The sequence below is a fragment of the Mobula hypostoma genome, chromosome 10, assembly GCF_963921235.1.
Source record: "Mobula hypostoma chromosome 10, sMobHyp1.1, whole genome shotgun sequence".
Taxonomy (NCBI): Eukaryota; Metazoa; Chordata; class Chondrichthyes; order Myliobatiformes; family Myliobatidae; genus Mobula; species Mobula hypostoma.
Genome location: NC_086106.1, coordinates 96,141,226 through 96,162,256, shown reverse-complemented (window position 1 = coordinate 96,162,256; position 21,031 = coordinate 96,141,226). Strand labels below are relative to the sequence as shown.

At 38.3% G+C, this 21,031-nt stretch overlaps 1 protein-coding gene across 1 annotated transcript in view; it reads left to right on the top strand.

Moving 5' to 3' along the window:
* The window catches only part of msna (moesin a), a 92,021-nt gene that overhangs the window by 60,473 nt on the left and 10,517 nt on the right, over nt 1-21,031 (top strand). Inside the window, exons 5-9 of the mRNA XM_063060911.1 lie at nt 3,929-4,012; nt 13,519-13,665; nt 18,486-18,582; nt 19,509-19,672; nt 19,993-20,123. Coding sequence (XP_062916981.1) covers nt 3,929-4,012; nt 13,519-13,665; nt 18,486-18,582; nt 19,509-19,672; nt 19,993-20,123 — 623 coding nt within the window. The remainder of the gene's footprint in view (nt 1-3,928; nt 4,013-13,518; nt 13,666-18,485; nt 18,583-19,508; nt 19,673-19,992; nt 20,124-21,031) is intronic.

Sequence of the window (21,031 nt, the reverse complement as noted above, 5' to 3'; positions counted from 1 at the left end):
AAGCGTAGAGCTTTGAGACCTTCCTGATGGGGGATGGAAGTATATAGGGACTGGAAGTATATAGGGACTGGACATCCATGGTGAAAATAAAGCGGTGGGGGCCAGGGAACTTAAAATCATCGAAAAGTTTAAGAGCGTGAGAAGTGTCACGAACATAGGTCGGAAGGGATTGAACAAGGGGTGATAAAACAGTGTCGAGGTATGCAGAAACGAGTTCGGTGGGGCAGGAGCAAGCTGAGACAATAGGTCGGCCAGGACAGGCAGGTTTGTGGATCTTGGGTAGGAGGTAGAAATGGGAAGTGCGGGGTGTGGGAACTATAAGGTTGGTAGCAGTGGATGGGAGATCCCCTGAGCGGATAAAGTCGTTGATAGTGTGGGAGACAATGGCCTGGTGCTCCTTAGTGGGGTCACGATCGAGGGGTAAATAAGAGGAGGTATCCGCAAGTTGTTGCTGTGCCTCGGCAAGGTAGAGGTCAGTACGCCAGACTACAACAGCACCCCCTTTATCAGCGGGTTTAATAATAATGTTAGGATTAGTGCGGAGGGAGTGGAGAGCAGAGCGTTCCGAAGGAGTGAGGTTGGAATGGGGACAAGGTGCGGTGAAGTCAAGACGGTTGATGTCCCGTCGGCAGTTGGCAATAAAGAGATCCAGAGCAGGCAGAAGACCAGAGCGGGGTGTCCATGAAGAAGAGGAGGGTTGAAGACGGGAGAAGGGGTCATCGGTGGGGGTGGAAGAGTCCTTGCCGAAGAAGTAGGCTCGGAGACGGCGGAAGAAAAGTTCCGCATCGTGGCGAACACGGAACTAGCTGAGGTGTGGGCGAAAGGGGACAAACGTGAGGCCATTATGTAGTGAATTGGAGACATTGACCAAGATGGCATGCAACTTGGACAGCATCCTCTTTTCAGATACCACTGTCAGAGAGTCCAGTTCCATCCCCGCAACATCACTGGCCTTACGAATGAAAGTTTCAAAGTAACCATATTTTAAACTTGTTCCTCTTCAGTATGTACCATCTAGTTCACTTCTGTCAAAATAGTAAGGTTGTGTTAGAACATTTTTAAAACATGGAATTTTTTTTTCACAGAGGAAATGTTTGATCACTTGTAGGCGCAATTTTTTCTAGTTCCAAAATGATTCAAATGTAGAATGGAAGCCATTTTTCAGGGTTTCATTGGAAAGGCAAAATAGAAAAACATTTCTCAGGTTTTTTAAAACTGGGAATTTGCTTAGTTATCGATATGACAATATGGTTGATAATCTGACTAAATGAGAGTTCTACCTTAAGATCAGTCTTATTACAGAGGTGGAGTATATAACCTCAAACAGACTAAGAGTAACATTTTAAATTTGGGGGCTGTGTAAAATGAAAAATTTCTATTGGGGCAACCATTTCAAGATTTAGTAAGAGGATCAGGAATTTTTTTTGCTCCTGACCACTACCTAGATACCAATATATCCTTGTCCAGATGTTAGTTGGGCACATGATTTAATCTTGATGTGATTGGTTTTTAATGCAGGAGGATAACTTGCTGCCCGTAGCAAGAATTGCAGGTACCATTTGAGCAGATGGTATCCAGTTTATGCTATAGAAGAGTTGAGAAAATTGATTTAATTACACAAGTGACCATCTTTTGAAAACTTTTATACATTACATTGAAGTGCATTATGGATTGTTCTAAAATGAAATTATTTTCATATAATATTGATGTTGGCTGGTTTTAAATACCAGTAATATTATATTATTACTACCTGCTACTTGTGCCCAATCTATGTCCTGATTTTGTGTTGGTTAATAACTTCTTCAGCTCGTCTTTGTGTTGGAAAATGTTCTCTGCCTTGTGGTCTAACTGCTTGTAACAATTAATCTATTACCTTTGTATTTTGTTTAGTATGTTAATTGTTGAACAAGTTATATTTTTATAAACCTAGATTGTTTAGAAATTTAATGTAAGTTACGTCTTAACTCTTTTTCAGTGTCAAGATGAACAGGTGATTTTATATTAAATTTTTCTATTACAGTAGAGAAGGGTAGAAACATAGAAAATAGGTGCAGGAGTAGGCCATTCGGCCGTTCGAGCCTGCACCGCCATTCAGTATGATCATGGCTGATCATCCAACTCAGAACCCTGTATCAGCCTTCCTTCTCCCCCCCCCCCTCCCCCATACCCCTGATCCCTTTAGCCACAAGGGCCATATCTAACTCCCTCTTAAATATAGCCAATGAACTGGCCTCAACTGTTTCCTGTGGCAGAGAATTCCATAGATTCACCACTCTCTGTGTGAAGATGCTTTGTAGTCTAGAAGACCCAGATACTGGTACCCTAAAGCTCTGTATTGTACATTCTGTGCAAAATAAGGAGTTTTCTCTCCCAATTTTGGTGTTCAGTGCTACACCATTCTATAGAATCCACATGAGGAGTTGTGGAATTTAATACAATGTTCTTTAGTGATGTGAACCCTAAGTTGCTAAGAACTGGAATAGAATTCCTTGTAACCTATTCCCTCAAAGCAAAAGTTGATTCTCTGAAAAATTAGCTGGTTTAATGTAGTACACCTCGAGGTAGAGAGAAACTTGAAGTGTTTCAGAGTTGCTACATTTGATAGATGACACCAGAAATGATGAAATTTTGGATGCTCTGGATGCCAGGATTGGAGAAATGTATATCTGATGGTCAATAGGCCAGAGGTGGAACAAAATTCAGGGAAAATGTGTTAGTTCAAGTAAAATAGATTTTAAAATGGCAAAATGATGGATGGACTAAATGGATTTGGTATGAGTTGTGGACCATGAGCAACAGATTTGGGTAATCTCAAATTGAGATGGAATGAAGGAAATTGGACATACTTTTGTTGGAATTGTGGACCGTGTAGGTAACAACGTATCAAGGACAGACTTCATAGAAGCTAATTGGGCTAAAGTTGTTCACCAAGGAAATGGGAATAGCTGGTGTACCAATGTGTGGCCCAAAGTGAAATGCAGTCAAGTAACCTGGTTTGTTTCACAGTTCTTGGGGGGAAAACGAGAGTGCCTAGGGAATGAACAATTACATTAAGGTCAACTTAATGACTGTTAGGAGTTAAGATTTCACAAACCTGGTTCATCTGAGGCTCTTTTAATCAGTGATTAGGATATGCTGATTTTGAACAGATGAATAAATTTTCTTGTACAAGTTGGACATTGTTGCGCTTTCCTAATGCGGTGTGTTGAAGATGCTGATTGTCTCCTCTTGGTAATAATCCTGAAATCTTTTGAGTTATAACTTATTGTAATTAATTGGGAGTAATTAAGGGCGGTACCACGCCTTAAATTTTTTTCATCACTTTGCCTGTCCTTGTGTCTGCACATGCCCCCTTTCATTGTCTGCCCAGACGTTTCAATCATTTTTCCCATTAAAGGTGTAGCCTCGCCAGTTAGAACCTTATCTGGTTTTGCAGACTGAGAGTTCTTAATGATCAAAGGTAAATTAGCCTTTCAAGTTTGTCTCTGGCTCACCCACTGGTTTTCAAAGCTATCCCTTCAGGGAACTCCTGCAAAACTGTCCTTTCTCCTGCATTTACAGAATTTTGAAAATATAGGTGGTGTTTAGACTGTTTGTTCTTAAATTTTTGGCATCCTGAACTGAACAGAATTGTCTTTTACTTGTCATTGCGGATTTGTGTGGAGTAAATTAGTAGTTCAATTATCAGTCAACAGCTGCTGCATTGTTGCACAATTCAATGGGAAGAAAAGGAAAACTGCTAGCTGGTTTTTCAACTGCCCACTCCTTCGAAATTATGGTGCTCTTGCTGATTTAAAGTTTATTCCAAATGTGATCTATTTATGCACGTAAAACCCAATACAGACTGACGACAGAAGCTGTTCTCCATTTTGTGTGGGACTTCTTTTTTTGTCTGATAATTGTGTGAACCATTTGCTTCTCCTTTCAGCGTCCTGGAACAGCACAAGTTGAACAAAGAACAGTGGGAGGATCGAATCCAAATCTGGCATGAAGAGCACCGAGGAATGATCAGGTCTTAGTTTTAACTATTTCAGTGAATCTGAAATTGTAATTTGAGTTGTTTTATATAGAGTCAGGATCACTGCAGTTTTCACTCCCTAATCCTTTCATCATAATTTCTATTGTAGTCATTTCCTTCATTATCTGGAACACCTTGTTCAGTTCTAAAATGGTAAGCACATATACTCAGTGGCCACTTTATTAGGTACACTTGTACAGATGCTCATTAGTGCAAATATCCATTCAAATTTCCAGTTTCATTGTCATTCAACCATACATGAATCCCCATGAATACAGCTAAATGAGACTGCATTCCTCTGGGCCAAGGTGCCAACCGTCAGACCCAGCAAGGGGACATGGAACACAAATGAGATGGCATAAGCATGTAGTCACACAAAAAGTTATAATATAGCCCAAATCCCTAAGTGACATGTCCCGTAGATTGATGGAGCATGAATGTTGTCGGCAAGAACAAGCTCTCAACAGTCCAAAGGTGAACACCCACATACAATCTACCTGGTCTTCCACTGAATGAACACTGGAGGGCAGCACCAATGGGAGGGGCCTGCCCCCAATCCAGCATTGTGCCACACCAGCTCTCCTCCTGGCGGCTGCAACTGGCAACACCGCGGCATGCAGCCTAGTCCTTGCTGGAACCGAGGCCAAGCAGCTTACTGACTGTTGGTCTCACCAGTGAACTGGACTTGCAGTATTCTATGCCAGGGGTCCCCAACCTCTTTTTGCACCGCGGACTGGTTTAATATCAACAATATTCTTGCAGATCGGCCGACCGGCGAGGGGTGTTCAAGTAGGGTTAAACTCACCTCAGCATGTCTTTTACAGTTAGGGATGCCAACTTTCTCACTCCCAAATAAGGGACAAAAGTAGCAGTCAAATCCCGGGACACTTGTGTTTACCCCAGGAAAGACTACCATGACCATGAAGCATTGCACGGGCACCTGTGTGCGCATGCGCATGTGTGCCAATTTTTTTTCCCACAAACCTGTTTTGGCTTAATCTTCCTGACTATACTGTATGTACATTATTTCTACTTTATATAGGCTGTGTACTTATCATTATCATTCCTGCTTTTACTATACGTTAGTGTTATTTTAGGTTTTGTGTTATTTGGTGGGTTATTTTTTGGGTTTGGGAATGCTCAAAAATTTTTCCCATATAAATTAATGGTAATTACTTATGCGCTTTACACCATTTCGGCACGAAGGGTTTCATAGGAAATGCGGGACAAGGGCGGTCCCGTATGGGACAAACCAGTTTAGCCCAATATATGGGATGTCCCGGCAAATACAGGACAGTTAGCAACCCTATGTTCAAGTTCAATAGTGGGCGTGACAGGGAATGAGGAAAGGTGCAGCTGACTCGTATCGTTTCCTCGCGGCCCGGTAGCACATGCTTTACCCCCTGGTCGTTAGGGACTGCTGTTCTATGCTACCAATGTCCAACAAGGTCTTGTGATTACAAGAAAGGCATCCAAGGCAACCGCTTGACTGTTAGACTGAAAGCTACCTTCGTGCACTGACTCCCGACACTTTCTGTGGCAGGCATTAACATCGTCTGCACCAAGTCAAGCTCCTCTGCCACTGAGTAACTCACTGTTGTGGTAGACCTGCAATATTTGAAGTTCTTAATGTCCAGCAGTGCCTTACAGTTGTAAAAAAAAGACTTTCTTATATTTTAAAAAAAAGAGGAAAACACCTGTGGTTGGCCCCGGAGAGGTTGCTGCATCCAGCCGCACTGCCATCTTATCTGAAAGCAACAATCAGCCAATCGTGTAGCGACTCCCTGCATGAAAGCATGCAGAAATGGTCAAGAGGTTCAGAACAAACATCAGAATGGGGAAGAAATGTGATCTAGGTGACTTTGACCATGGAGTGATTGTTGGTAACAAACGGCGTGATTTGAGTTTTTCAGAAACTGCTGATCTGCTGGCATTTTCACTCGCTTACAGAGCATGGTGTGAAAAACAAAAAAAAAAAAAAAATCCAGTAAGCAACATTTCTGTGGTTGAAAGCATCTTGTTAATGAGAGAGTTTGAGGAGAATGGGCAGACTGGTTCAAGCTGACAGGAAGGTGATAATAACTCAAATAACCACGTGTTTCAGCAGTGGTGTGCAGAAGAGCATCTTTGAACTCGCGTGTTGAATCTTGTAGTGGATGGGCTACAGCAGCAGAAGACCACAAGCATTCACTCAGTCGCCACAGGAAGTACCTAATAAATGGCCACTGAGTGTATATTGATGATAATGTTAGAAACCATAAGACAGGAGCAGAATTAGGCCATTCATTCCATTGAGTCTGCCCTGCCATTTCATCATGGCTGATTTACTATCCCTCTCAACCCCATTCTCCTGCCGCCCTTAACCATTGACATCCTTACTAATATTGCCCTTGGAGGGACTACTGGGTTTGAGTTTCTTTCCTCGGAGGGGCCACTGGTTCCCGATGCTCTTGGAGATGTTATTAAACTTCTGAGACTTGTGGATTGGGCATGTTCTCACCCATTCTTTCTTGTTGCTGATTGATGGGCTGAGGTTTGGGGTTTGGTGTCCTTGTTTCTCCATGTGGGTGTATTAGTATTGTGCAAAGGAAGGGTTGGGGAGGTTTGGGGTTTGCAAGTTTTTGTTTCTTTTTGTGTGGGAGGAGATTCTTTCAACTACTATGGTTTTCTGTATTCTATGGGTCTCTGGAGAAGACAAATCTTTTTTTAATATAATTTTTATTGAATTTTCAAAAAGAATACATGAAAAAAAGAATCTACCCTCCCCCTTCCCCTTAACCCTCCCCCCCCCCCATATATAGTCCTACCTAAAAAGAAAGAAAAAGAAAAAAAAAGAAAAGAACCGCCTGGTTATTGGAAGGTTTCCACATGCTCCATGGGATTCAAAATGAATTTGGTATAATTATTCGTTACTTTCCCCAAGTGACCAAAGTCTTTATCGGAGCACTTAAATATGCCATCCTATCTTTTGTAAATAAGGGCGCCAAATATTCAAAAATGTTACATATTTATCTCAAATTATAAGTAATTTTTTCAAGTGGAATAGAACTAGCCATTTCATTATTCCAACGATCCATACTTAAATACGAATCAGATTTCCAAGTAACTGCTATAGTCGTCTTAGCTACTGCCAATGCAATTTTTATAAATTCTTTCTGATATTTATTCAATTTAAGTTTCGGTTTTATCCCTTCAATATCACCTAATAAAAATAATACAGGGTTATGTGGAAGTTGAATTGCAGTAATTTGTTCCAATAAGATTCTTAAATTTATCCAAAGGGGTTGAATTTTAAAACAAGACCAAGTAGAATGTAAAAAAAGTACCAATTTCTTGATTACACCGAAAACATTTGTCAGAAAAATTTGAATTTAATCTATTTATTTTTTGTGGTGTAATATATAATTGATGTAAAAAAATTATATTGTACTAATCTAAGTTGAACATTTATTGTATTTGTCATACTGTCAAGACAAAGTCTTGACCAATTTGTTTCATCAATAATAATATTCAGATCTGTTTCCTATTTTTGCTTTGACTTATGGGTTCCTTGTTTAATTATCTGTTCTTGAATCAAATTATACATACAAGAAATAAATTTTTTAATTTTCCCTTTTTGGATTAAAATTTCAATTTCATTAGGTTTTGGCAAAAGCATTCTTTGACCCAGCTTACCTTTTAAGTAAGCCCTTAATTGAAAGTAACAAAAGAAAGTATTAGATATTTTATATTTATCCTTTAATTATTCAAATGACATCAATATACCTCGTTCAAAACAATCTCCTATAAATTTAATCCCTTTTTGATACCAATTATATAAAAGTTGATTGTCCATTGTAAAAGGAATAAGTCTGTTTTGGAACAAAGGTCTCCTTGCTAATAGAGATTTCTGTGTTTCATTATCAACATTTATCTTATTCCATAGATCAATCAAATGTGTTAATATAGGAGATTCTTTCTTTTCCTGTATCAATTTAGATTCCCATTTATATATAAAATCTTCAGGTCTATTTTCTCCTATCTTGTCTAGTTCTATTTTAATCCATGCTGGTTTTCGATCATCGAAGAAAGATGTAATAAGTCTAAGTTGATTTGCTTTATAATAGTTTTTAAAGTTTGGAAGTTGTAACCCTCCTAACCCAAATTTACATGTCAATTTTTCCAATAATATTCTTGACATTTTACCTTTCCAAAGAAATTTTCTCACACATTTATTTAACTCTTGAAAAAATTTCTGTGGCAATTGTATTGGTAATGTTTGAAACAGATACTGTAATCTAGGAAATATATTCATTTTTACAACATTGACTCTATCTACTAATGTTATTGGTAATATCATCCATTTGTCAAGATCTTCTTGAATTTTTTTCAATAGTGTAAATAATTAAATTTATATAAATTCTTTAGATCATTATCAAGTCTTATACCTAAATATTTTATACCATTTACCGGCCATCTAAATTGGGTTACTAATCGACATTGACTATAGTCTCCTTTAGTAAGAGGTAAAATTTCACTTTTATCCCAATTTATTTTGTAACCTGATACCTTCCCATATTCATCCAATCTAGAAGATAATTTATATAACGAATATTGTGGATTTGTTAAATAGATCAAAACATCATCGGCAAAAATTTTAATTTTATATTCCTCCTGATTAACACTAAAACCCATAATATCTGGATCAATTCTAATTAGTTCTGCTAATGGCTCTATTGCCAATACAAATAAAGCAGGTGATAGTGGACAACCTTGTCTAGTTGACCTTTTTAACTGGAATGGTGTTGAAATTTGAGAGTTTGTCACCACTTTAGCTTTAGGGTTAGAATTTAAAGTTTTAATCCAATTTATAAAAGATGTTCCTAACCCATATTTTTCTAGTACTTTAAATAAAAAATCCCATTCTAATCTATCAAATGCTTTTTCTGCATCCAAAGCTACTACTATACTCTTCCTTTTTTGTGCCAAATGAATTATACTGAGTAGCTGAGTTACATTATCTGCCAATTGTCTATTTTTAATAAATCCTGTTTGATCCATATGTATTAATTTTCGTAAATATTTAGATAATCTATTCGATAAAATTTTTGCTATTATTATAATCCGTATTCAATAAAGAAATAGGCCTATATGATGCTGGTTTCATAGGATCTCTGTCTTTTTTTGTCAATACTATTACAATCGCTGTTGAAAAAGATTCTGGAAGTTTATGTATTTTTTCTGCTTGACATATTAGTTCCGTAAAAAAAGGAAATAATAAATCTTTAAATTTTTTATAAAATTCAGGTGGAAAACTATCTTCACCTGGAGATTTATTACTTTGGAGTGATCCCAAAGCTTCTTCAACTTCTTTTATTGTAAGAGGCATATCTAATCCCTTCTGTTCTTCCAAATTCAATTTTGGAAGAGAAACTTGTGATAAAAACCTTTCTATCTCATTAACATCATTTTGGGATTCTGATTGATATAATTCAGAATAGAAATTTTTAAAAGTTTCGTTTATTTCAAGAGGTTTATGAGATTTTATTTGCCCTTGTTCTAATTGCATTTATTGTTTTGGAAGCTTGTTCTGTTTTCAACTGCCAGGCAAGAATTTTATGTGCTCTCTCACCTAACTCATAATAGCTTTGTTTAGTTCTTGTAATTGCTTTTTCCATTCTATATGTCTGAAGCGTATTATATTGTAACTTCTTATTGACAAGTTGTTTTCGTTTTTCTTCTGACATATATCTTTGAGATTCTTTTTCTATTTTTGTAATCTCTTTTTCCAATTGATCTAGTTCTGCCATATATTCTTTCTAATTTTAGACGTATAACTTATTATCTGGCCCCTAAGATATGCTTTCATCGCATCCCATAATATAAATTTATCATCCACTGAATGAAAATTTGTATCCAAAAAAAATTGAATCTGCTTTTTCATAAAATCACAAAAATCTTGACGTTTTAATAATGTTGAATTTAATCTCCATCTATAAGCCACTTCTTCCTTATCAGCCATTATTATTGTCATTAATAAAGGAGAATGATCTGATAATATTCTTGCTTTATATTCCATATTTTTCACTCTGTGTTGAATATGCATTGATAATAGAAACAAATCCATCCTTGAGCAAGTTTTATGTCTATGGGAGTAGAACGAATAGTCTCTTTCTTTAGGATTGATTCTTCTCCATATATCAATCAGATTTAAATCCTTCATCAATGATAAAGTTAAATTTACTACCTTCGATTTTATAACAGCCTTGGTTGATCTATCTAAGACTGGGTCTAAGCAAGAATTAAAGTCTCCTCCAATTAATATTTTTTCATGCGGATCTGCCAAATTCAGAAAAGCTTCTTGTATGAATTTTGCATCATTTTTGTTTGGTGCATAAATATTCATAAAAGTCCATAGTTCAGAAAAAAGTTGACAATGTATAATCACATATCTCCCCGCAGAATCGGTTATTACATTTTGTATTCTAATTGGTAATGTTTTATTGATCAAAATTGCTACTCCCCTCGCTTTTGAATTAAATGAAGCCGCAACAACACTACCCACCCAATCTCTCTTTAGCTTCTGATGTTCTGTTTCCGTTAGGTGCGTTTCCTGTTTTTAAAAAAAAAAGCAAGCTAAACATATCTTCATTTTTTTAATATGTGTTAAGATTCTTTTTCTTTTCACTGGTCCATTAAGCCCGTTAACATTAAAACTCAAAAAATTCAATAAATTAGTCATTATTCTTCGCAAAGTTACTCCAATCTAAAACATTATTTATCTTCTCAACTTTCGTAGTTCCTTGGGGAATCTCTTTAAACTTCACCATGTTGCTTTGTGTCTCCCTCCCAACCTTCCAGGCAGAAAGAAAAAAAGAAGAAGGAAAAAGTTCAAAAAAAAACAAAATACCCCCCCACTAATGTTGTGAACGAAAGGATACACAACACTACCCCCCTCCATTTTGCGGGTCGTTGCAAAAGCCACGCTTGAACACATGACTAGCGTAGCAATCGATCAGTGCTTCTTCCAGCTCCCCCGCAACAAAAAAACATTATATATGTGTATATATAATATGTATGTGTATGTATATATGTGTATGTGTGTGTATGTATATATATATATATATAATGTGTGTGTATATATACACATACATACATACATAGACACAATTAGTATTACTATTCCCAACTAATATTCCTCCAGTTTTAACCTTTCTTACCCCCCTGGTATAATTAATAATATATTTATACATTCATCCAGCTTCAAAAATCCATCAAGTCCATTCTTTAACCCAATCTTCATCTTCAATCTATCTCGCTCTCCTAGGTTCATTCTTGTGTCTGGTGAGTTTTCAGAGAATCTCGCACAAACTGCTCTGCTTTCTGATAATCATCAAAAAATCTTTTATCTCCACCAGACAAAAAAAATCTTAAGTTGCAGGATAACGCAGTGTAAATTGATATCCATGCTCCCATAGGGTTTTTTTCACTGGATTAAATTTCTTCCTTCTCTTCAAAAGTTCGTATCAGGATAGAAAAAAACTTTGTTCCCTTCAATTATCAATGGCCCTTTTCTATCTTTGGCAGCTCGAGCAGCTGCCTGTAGAATCCTTTCAAGAATTTTATTAAAATTGATCGTGGATATTGGTCATCTTTTGGTTTTGGTCTTAAAGCTCTATGTGTCCGCTCAATTTCAATTGATCGAACCTCCTCTTCCATTTGCAAAACATCCGGGATCCATCTTAGAAAAAATTCTATTGGTTTATCTCCCTCCATACCTTCTTTAAGACCAACAATTTTAATATTATTACGTCTACTAAAATTTTCCAACATGTCCACTTTCTCCAAGAGTCGGTTTCTTTCCGAATTCCAGACAAGCAAATCATTTTCTGTTTTTTCCACTCTATCATTCATATGCCCCATTGCTCTTTCCATCTTCTGAAGCTTCTTATCCATTTTGTCCTGTCTTGCCATAACTTTATCATAGCACATCTTCGTATCTCTAAGTTCTTCTCTTACTTTTCTTAATTCAGCCGTTAATTGCAATATAGCTTCTCTCATATCACTATCATCTCCTTTACTTCCAATCGCTTCCAGTTCTTCCTCCTCTTCTTCATCTATGTTCTCTGCAGAATCCGATTCTGACTCTGAGTCATTTTCAATTGCAGTGGCTGTCGGTTCTTGTAGTTTGTGTTGTCGGTTTGCGCATGCGCTCTTCTTTGCGCATGCGCTTCTTCGAAGAAGCCGTTGCCACCGCCGTTGCTCCCTGTTCTACCGAAGGAGATCCAACCTGAGTCCGAGGCTCCATCGTTGCAGTAGGCCCTTTTTTCTTCCCGTCTCGCGGCTGCTTCGCAACAGCAGACTTCTTTTGTTGCGGTTTAGGAGGCATATTGTAAAGTAATCTTACAAAGTTTATAAATAGTTTTCAGAAAATATTTACTAACTTTGTTTTGGTTAAACAGTACTTTACTGACTTGTTGCGGGAGAGCTGGATTTACACGTCTCAATCCCACGTCATCACGTGACACCCCCCCAGAAGACAAATCTTTGATAATAAAATGAACCTTTGAATCAAGAACCTATCTTCCTCCACTTTAAGTATACATAATGACTTGGCGTCTGCGGCCGTATGTGGCAATAAATTCCACAGATTCACTACCCTCTAGTAAAGAACTTCCTCCTCATCTCTGTTCTATAGGTCTGTCCTTCTAGTGATGGGATTTAATGAATTAATATTTCCCAAGTTTGTAATTAAAGCTATTTGTACTTGAAGTAAAAATGGTTCTACACTTTTAATGCATTTGCAATGATGTGTTTTGCTTGTTTTGATGTTTGAAGTGATGGTTTTGAGTTTTTTTTATTCAGGCTCTGAATCAATTGAGAATAAAGGCTAGTGGAAAATGTGGGTTTTTTCTTTTTTTTTTGCCCAAATCCAATTTTATTACTCAGTACCGAACTAAAACTCTTGTATCAACAATGGTCTTTTTCCAGATTTGTTATTGCAAATGAGTTCTGTTGAAAAGTTAAACCAAGTGCCAAGCACTTTGACATTCTGTATGAATAGATTATGTACCAGGACTATGGATCCAACCAGTTTTAAAGCTGAAAATAATCCTGGTAATTCAGAGGTTTTTGAGCTAACAGTATAATTTTCCATTTTCTAATTTGCTTTTAAGGGGGAGGCAAGTTTTTAATATATAAATGACTTTGCTTTAAATGGATTATGTAATTTGTTTTAACTTCTAATTCAAACAGTTTATAAAAAAAAAGAAAGATTTGTAGCAATGTAGCAGAAAATATGAAAGAAGCTGTTCTGTTTGCCCATTTTGATTAAGGGTCTTTGACCAGAAACAGCAGCTGTTCCTCATTCAACAGATGTTGCCTAAGATGATTACTTCCAGTGTTTTCGGTTTTTGTTTCTCATTTCCAGCATCTGAAGATTTTTGATATTGTTTATTGATCTCTGCCCTCAGTTTATTGATATTTTAAATATTGTTTAAAATTAACATTTTCATTAATAGAGAGGATGCCATGATGGAATATCTCAAAATAGCTCAAGATCTTGAAATGTATGGAGTCAACTATTTCAATATCAAAAACAAAAAGGGTTCGGAGCTTTGGCTTGGAGTTGATGCTTTGGGATTGAACATATATGAACACGATGACAGGTAATTTCATTAAGGGAATCTTCCTGCAATATATGGAAGATATTTTGAAGGAACTCTTTGCAACCTTGCCCTTCCCTGTTGCCGTTGATGTAATTTACTTTGTGTCTGAAATAGCTGCAGCCATATGAGATTAACTGTAAAATCAAAATATGGTTGCATATTTAGAATAGAGTACCACAGCACTTGGGTCCATGCCAATTCGATCTCCAGTCTAGTCCCACTTAACCTGCACTAGAAGTGTATCCCTCCAAACTCTCCTCATTCATGTGCCTATTCAAACAGCTCTTAAATGTTACAATTCTACCAGAATAAGTAATATGTGCAGTTGTTTAACTGGTGAAAAACAGACAGCAACATTTCATTGAACACGACGTTTATTGTGGTTAGTTCGACTGGAATAGAAATTCCAGGGCTGTCATAAGTAAATCCAATCGGTATGTAGGTCAAGCCTGACTGATCATGTCATGGCAATGGGCAAGCAGCAACTGGCCTAATAAAATTGATTTTGTGGCACTTGTAACTGTGGGACAAAAGGCCAAACATTCTATGAAGAAGTACTTACTGTTTTAAAATCAATGTCAGTATTGAGGGGCTGGGTAAATGTTTGAGAATGTTACCTGTATGGAATACTTAGTGTGCTGTACTAAGGTACATCCCGCCCCCCCCCCCCCCACACCTTTGCTTGCCACAGTGGTTAGTCATAGAATAAAACAGAGCTGACACAGGCCCTTTCAGCCAACTGGCACAACAAGATGGTCATTTAGGTTAGTCCCATTTGCCCATGTTTGGACCATATCTCTCTAAGTTTTTAACCTCAACATATCTATCCAAGTTCCTTTTAAGTGATTATTACCAACCTCTGCAGCTTGTTACATATACACTGAACTCTGGATGGGGGAAAAAGTTTCTCTCAAGTTTCTATTAAATCTCTTTCTTCCCCCCCCCATCCTAAAACACTAGAACTTTTCCCCAGTTCTAAGATTGACCCGCAAGGCCATGAGACATGGGAGCAGGATTAGGCCATTTGGCCTATTGAGTTTGCTCCACCATTTCATCATGGCTGATTCATGTTTTTTTTTTTTCTCGGCCCCAATCTCCTGCCTTCTCCCTGTATCCCTTCATGGTTTGACCAGTCAAGAATCTATCAACCTCTGCCTTAAATATTTGTAAAGACTTAGCCTCAACAGCTGCCTGTAGCAACAAATTCCACAGATTCACCAGTCTCTGGCTACAGAAATTCTTCCTCATCTAAAAGGATGCCTCTCTGTTCTGAGGTTGTGTCCTCTGGTTCCAAATTCACCACCATAGGAAACATCATCATATCGACTCTATTATGACCTTTCGCTGTTCAATAGGTTTCAATCAGGCCACCCCTCTTATGAATTCTAGTGAATACAGCCCAAAGCCATCAAATGCTCTTCATATAACATGCCATTCAATCCTGGAATCACTTTTGTGAACCTCCTTTGAACCCTCTTCAGTACCGGTACATCATTTCTAAAATAAGTGGCCCCAACATTACATCCTTTAGAAATGAATGCTAACATTGCATTTGCCTTCCTTGTCACAGACTCAACCTGCAAATTAACCTTTAGGGAAGCCTGCATGTGGATTCCTAAGACCCTTTGTGCCTCTTTTTTGGATTTTCTCTCCATTTAGAAAAAAGATCTACTGTTTTATTTCATCTACCAAAGTACACTTACCAACATGTATTCCATTGCCACCTTTTTGCCCATTCTCCTAATCTGTCTAAGCCCTTCTGTAGCCCCTCTGTCCTCAAAACTGCCTGCTCCCCCACCTATCTTTGTATCATCCACAAGCCTTGCAACAAAGCCATCAATTTCATCATCCAAGTCATAGATATATAACGTAAAAGAAGCTGTCCCAAGCAGACCCCTGTGGAACACCACTAGTCACTGGCAGTCAACCAGAAAAGGCTCTGTTTGTTGCCACTCTTTGCCTCCAGTCAATCAGTCACTACCTTATCTATGCTAGTATCTTTCCTGTAGTACCATGGGTTCTTAACTTGTATGCAGCCTCGTGTAGCTCCTTGTCATAGGCCTTCTGAAATTCAAAGTACATGACATCAACTGATTCTTCTTTGTCTATCCTGCTTGTTATATCTTAACGTAATTCCAACAGATTCGTCTCTTGAAGAAACCATGCTGACTATGACCTACTTTGTCATGTGCCTCCAGATACCCCTAAACCACATCCTTAATCAATTCCAACATCTTCCCAACCATTGAGGTCAGACTAATTGGCCTATAATTTGCTTTCTTCTGCCTCTCTCCCTTCTTGAAGAGTGGAGTGGCATTTGCAATTTTCCTGCCTTCCGGAACCATTCCAGAATCTAGTGATTCTTGAAGATCATTACTAATTCCTCCACAATTTCTTCAGCCATCTCTGTCATAACCCTGGGGTGTACACCATTTGGTGCAGGTGACTTACCTACCTTCAAACCTTTCAGTTTTTCAAGAAATTTCTCCCCAATAATACAGTTCTGACCCCTGACACTCTAGAACTCCAACCATACTGCTAGTGTCTTACACAGTGAAAACTGATGCGGAATACTTATTCAGTTGTCCTTCATTTCCTTATGGAGTACTATATCTCTAGCATTGTTTTCCAATAGTCTAAATCCACTCTTGCCTCTCTTTTACACTGTGTATCTGAAGTAACTTTTGGTATCCTCTTTAATGTTATTGGTTGGCTTGCTTTCATATTCCATCTTTACCACCTTAACGACATTTTTAGTTGCCTTCTGTTGGTATTTACAAGCTTCCTCATCCTCTAATTTTTCCTCCATTATATGCCCTCTTTTTGGCTTTTATGTTGGCTTTGACTTCCCTTGTTAGCCATGGCTGTGTCACCTTGCCTTTAGAATATTACTTCCTTTTTGGGATGTTTGTATCCTGTGCCTTCCGAAGTGCTTCCAGAAATTATGGGCATTGCTGCTCGGCTGTCATCCCTGCCAGTGTTCTTTTCCAATTAATTTTGGCCAACTCCTCTCCATTCCTCTGTAATTCCCTTTATTCTACTGTAATACTGATACATCTGACTTTAGCTTCGCCTTCTCAGTTTCCAGAGTGAATGCGATCATATTGTGATCACTAGGCCCTAAGGATTCTTTTACCTTAAGCTCTCGAATCAATTCTGGTTCATTGTATAACACCCAATCCAGAATAGCTGGTCTGCTAGTGGGCACAACCATGAGCATCTCCTAAGAAGCCACCTCATAAGCATTCTAGAAATACCCCCTCTTGGGATCCAGCACAAACCTGATTTTCCCAGTTTACCTGCATATTGAAATCCCCCCACAGCTATGGTAACATTGCCCTTTTGGCATGCATTTTCTATCTCCCTTTTGTAACTTGTAGTCCACATCCTTACTTTTTGGGGGGCTGTATATAACTCCCAATATGGTATTTTTACCCTTACAGTTCCTTGGCTCTATCCACAACAATTCAATACCTTCCAATCCTATGTCACCTTTTTCTAGTTATTTGATTTCATTGTTTTACCAACAGAGCCACACCGACCCTTCTGTCTACCTGCCTGTCTTTTGTGGCAATGTGCATTCTTGGACATTAAACATCTAGCTATAATCTTTCAGCCATGATTCAATGCTGCCTACTTGCCAATCTGTAACTGTGCTACATCTACCTTGTTCTTAATACTGCGCGCATTCAGATATAACACCATCAGTCCTGTATTCATCCTTTTTGATTTTGTCTGCCTTTTACATTACAACTCATACTGTTGACTGCAGTTTTGCCCTATCATCAGCCTCTCCTTACTCGGAGTACAGATTTCCTTTGTTTGTAAACCTACTACCTCATCCTTGGCACTATCACTCCAGTTCCCATCCCCCTGCCAAATTAGTTTAAACCCTCCCAAACAACTCTAGGAAACCTGCTCACAAGGAGATTGGACCCCCTCAGATTCGGGTGTAACCAATCCCTTTGTATAGGTCATACCTTCCCCAGAAGAGATGCCAATGTTCCATAAATCTGAACTCCTGCCTCCTGCACCAGTTCCTCAGCCAGACATTCACCTGCCAAATCATCCTATTCTTCCCCTCACTGCACGTGGCACAGGCAGCAATCAGAGATTATTACCATGCCCTAGATCTATGTCCCTCATGATTTTCCACACTTCTATAAAATATCCTCTCCTGCGTCTATGCTCCGTTGGGGAAAAGAAGTCCCAACCTGCTCACCCTCTCTCCATAACTTAGTCCCTCAAGACTCGGTAACATCCTCATAAATCTCCTCTGCACTTATTCCAGCTTAGTGGCATCTTTCCAATATCAGGGTAGCTGATACTGAATGTAATAGTCAGTACCCTTTACTAGACAGGAAGCCTAGAGGTGCATGGCTAGGCTTTTAAAGCATAATATATGACCAAGCTCCACTCTTGGCCTTACCTGGCACTAATGTAAACCTCCCTCTTCCTACCAAACCCCACCCCACGCATGCCTATCTTCTCATTCTTTCACTTTGTTCCAAACTCCCAATTACTCTTTCTCGCTGGGATTAGAGTTCTCCCACATAAGAGGAAACCAGCAATTCATTTGTTTAGGGAGAACCTTGAAACTTTTTATTTTCCTTTTTAGATTTGAAACTAAAGCTTTTGCTAAACCTTTGTTTTGGGATGCCTCACATAGTTGTCTAGCCTGGAATTTAGTGTTGAATCTGGGAGCAGATTAATTCCAGTGGGTCAGCTGAAAAAGGATGGAATAAGTTATTTAAAATTGTTGGATGAAGAATGGGGACTTTTAAGGAGTTGTTAGCTCAAAACTCTCTCATTCTTTCAAGGTTGACACCCAAGATTGGATTCCCATGGAGTGAAATCAGAAACATTTCATTTAATGACAAAAAGTTTATCATCAAACCAATTGATAAGAAAGCACCAGTAAGTACTTGTATACGGATTGTTCCACAATTCTGTCGTAAAAATTAATTTGAATGGGGAAGACCTCTGCCTTAGTTGATCTTTGCCTAAATACCAATCCTACCATCTCTTTGCAGCATGTAGTCTGTATCCTGGCCTCTACCACTCTATTCCAGTAGTCCAGATGCAGCCTGACCAGAGTATTTTATGGCTTACTGTGTCTGCTGAGGATATGAGCATTTTTGATTTGGTAATGCAATCCCAGTACTTGGCATTCTTAACAATGGATGGGAACTTTTGTTCCAAATCAGTCAGCATGGTGGTGATGTGTGTCAGTGTACTTTACAATGAACATGATTACATGTCCCAATGAACTTGAATCTAGTTGTGACTAGGATTCAAACTTCAAGCATGCAAACTGCACTTAAATAATTTGCTTCAGAAGCTGATGGGTTTTTTTGGATCCTACATCAGGATTTACCCTGCTGCATGTGAATTTAACTGTATTAGTGTACTGTCAAATGGACATGAATCAGTGCTACCATTTACCCAGCCTTCTCTATCATGAATTTGGTGCAATCATCTTTGAATTCCCAATCATCTTTGATTTCCCAATCTTCCCCACTCATGAAACCTCTGGCAATTTAAGCTTGACTGCATCCATAAATCCATTGTTCAACTGTGCAAGTTTCTCCAGTCTGTGCTGAATACAGAGCACCTTCAACAAAAGTCTTGGGCTTGTCTTTATACTAGTTTGCTAACTGAAGAGTCCCTTGAAGAGCAATAAATAAAACTTGTGGATAGGTGGCAGAAGAGAAAATGTTGACGATTTGTGTTATGATGTGGTTACCTTTGCATGTTGCTGCCTGTAGAATGGACCTGTTCTTTAATAGAGACAGTTTTAATATTAAATGTGTCAAGCCAGGTTCTCTTTCTGATTTCCATAGGATTTTGTATTCTATGCTCCTCGTCTCCGTATTAATAAGCGCATCTTGGCACTGTGTATGGGGAACCATGAACTGTATATGCGCAGGCGTAAGCCTGATACAATTGAAGTCCAGCAGATGAAGGCCCAGGCTAGAGAAGAGAAGCACCAGAAACAGCTGGAAAGGTAAGGAGTATCTTGATAGTTAATGAAAATTTATGGTTTTTGACTTGCAGACTTGGTGAAATGATCTGTAATGACCATAAAGCCCTTGAGACAGTTCCTGCTAAGGCATTCCTGTGGGTTTATATGTACATCCTTTATCATGAATCAGACCATGATCTTTGTTGCTAGTCCCAGTGAAGGCCCTAGACCAAAAATGCCACCTGTTCGTTTCCTTCCACAGATGCTGACCAGCCAAATTCTTCCAGCAGTTTCCTTGATTTTCACCAATGCTAATATTGAAGAAGTGATTTCCAGTTGTGTTTTTTTTTTGTGGTCTCTAGGGCACAGCTGGAAAATGAGAGAAAGAAAAGAGAGCAAGCAGAGAAGGACAAAGAAAATATTGAACGGGAGAAGGAGGAATTGATGGAAAGGCTGAAACAGATTGAAGAGCAGACTCAAAAAGCTCAAAGAGGTAATACTGGGAGACAGGACTGATGTTTGTGAGAAGCATATTTAGATACCTCACTGAATTTCAGTATGAGGCTCCTGTGAAACAACTGGGGTTTCTTAGAATTTATTTTGAAACTAGTCTAGACCAATGCAACATGGTACGCTATGCCTATATATGAATACTATTAGGCCTCCATTGCTTCAGCATAACTGAAATAACAATTTCTTCCACATAATATTGAACAACATAACAGAATAATCACAAATTGAATTCTTTATTCAGCTGAGTTAAGTATGATGGGTTAATACAATGTTATAGAAGAAGAGTTACTATTGAATTTCTTTTGTAGCAAGTAATTGGCCACAAGGGTTTCTACTGTCTGCTATTTAGTACCAAAAAATTAGTGAAACCAGCAGAAGTTGTGGTAAGCTGAAGTCATCCGAGACCTTATCCTTTTCAGATAAATCTCTTGCCCTCCCTGCAACTTATGGTTGTTTTCTTTTCTTCCCAGTTCTGCAAAGGGTCTTTCGCCCCCTCCCCCACAGATCTGGCCTGACCCAAGTATTTTCTGTTTTTATTTTATATTAATGTTCATTTTAGTGACTTAAGTGGAATACTGGTAGATTTGTACCTTTTTATTGTATTTTTGTTAAGTGAGCAGGAGCTGGAAAGGTTACCAGTTGCCTTTAGGGTTACGGAGGAGGAGCTTGAATTATTAAAACAGGCTCATGAAGTGGCCTCACAATAAGATTTGCTCGTCTGCAATTTGCATTATCATGACTGACCAATTGAGAGACTGAGAGGGATAAAATCCATCTAATATATGGAGCAATAACTAGAAATGACTTTTTTGTTCTTTCAAGCATTTACTGTGCCTAGAAAGTGTAGCATGGTAAATAATCTCCATAGTCTCTACCTGCTGTGCATAA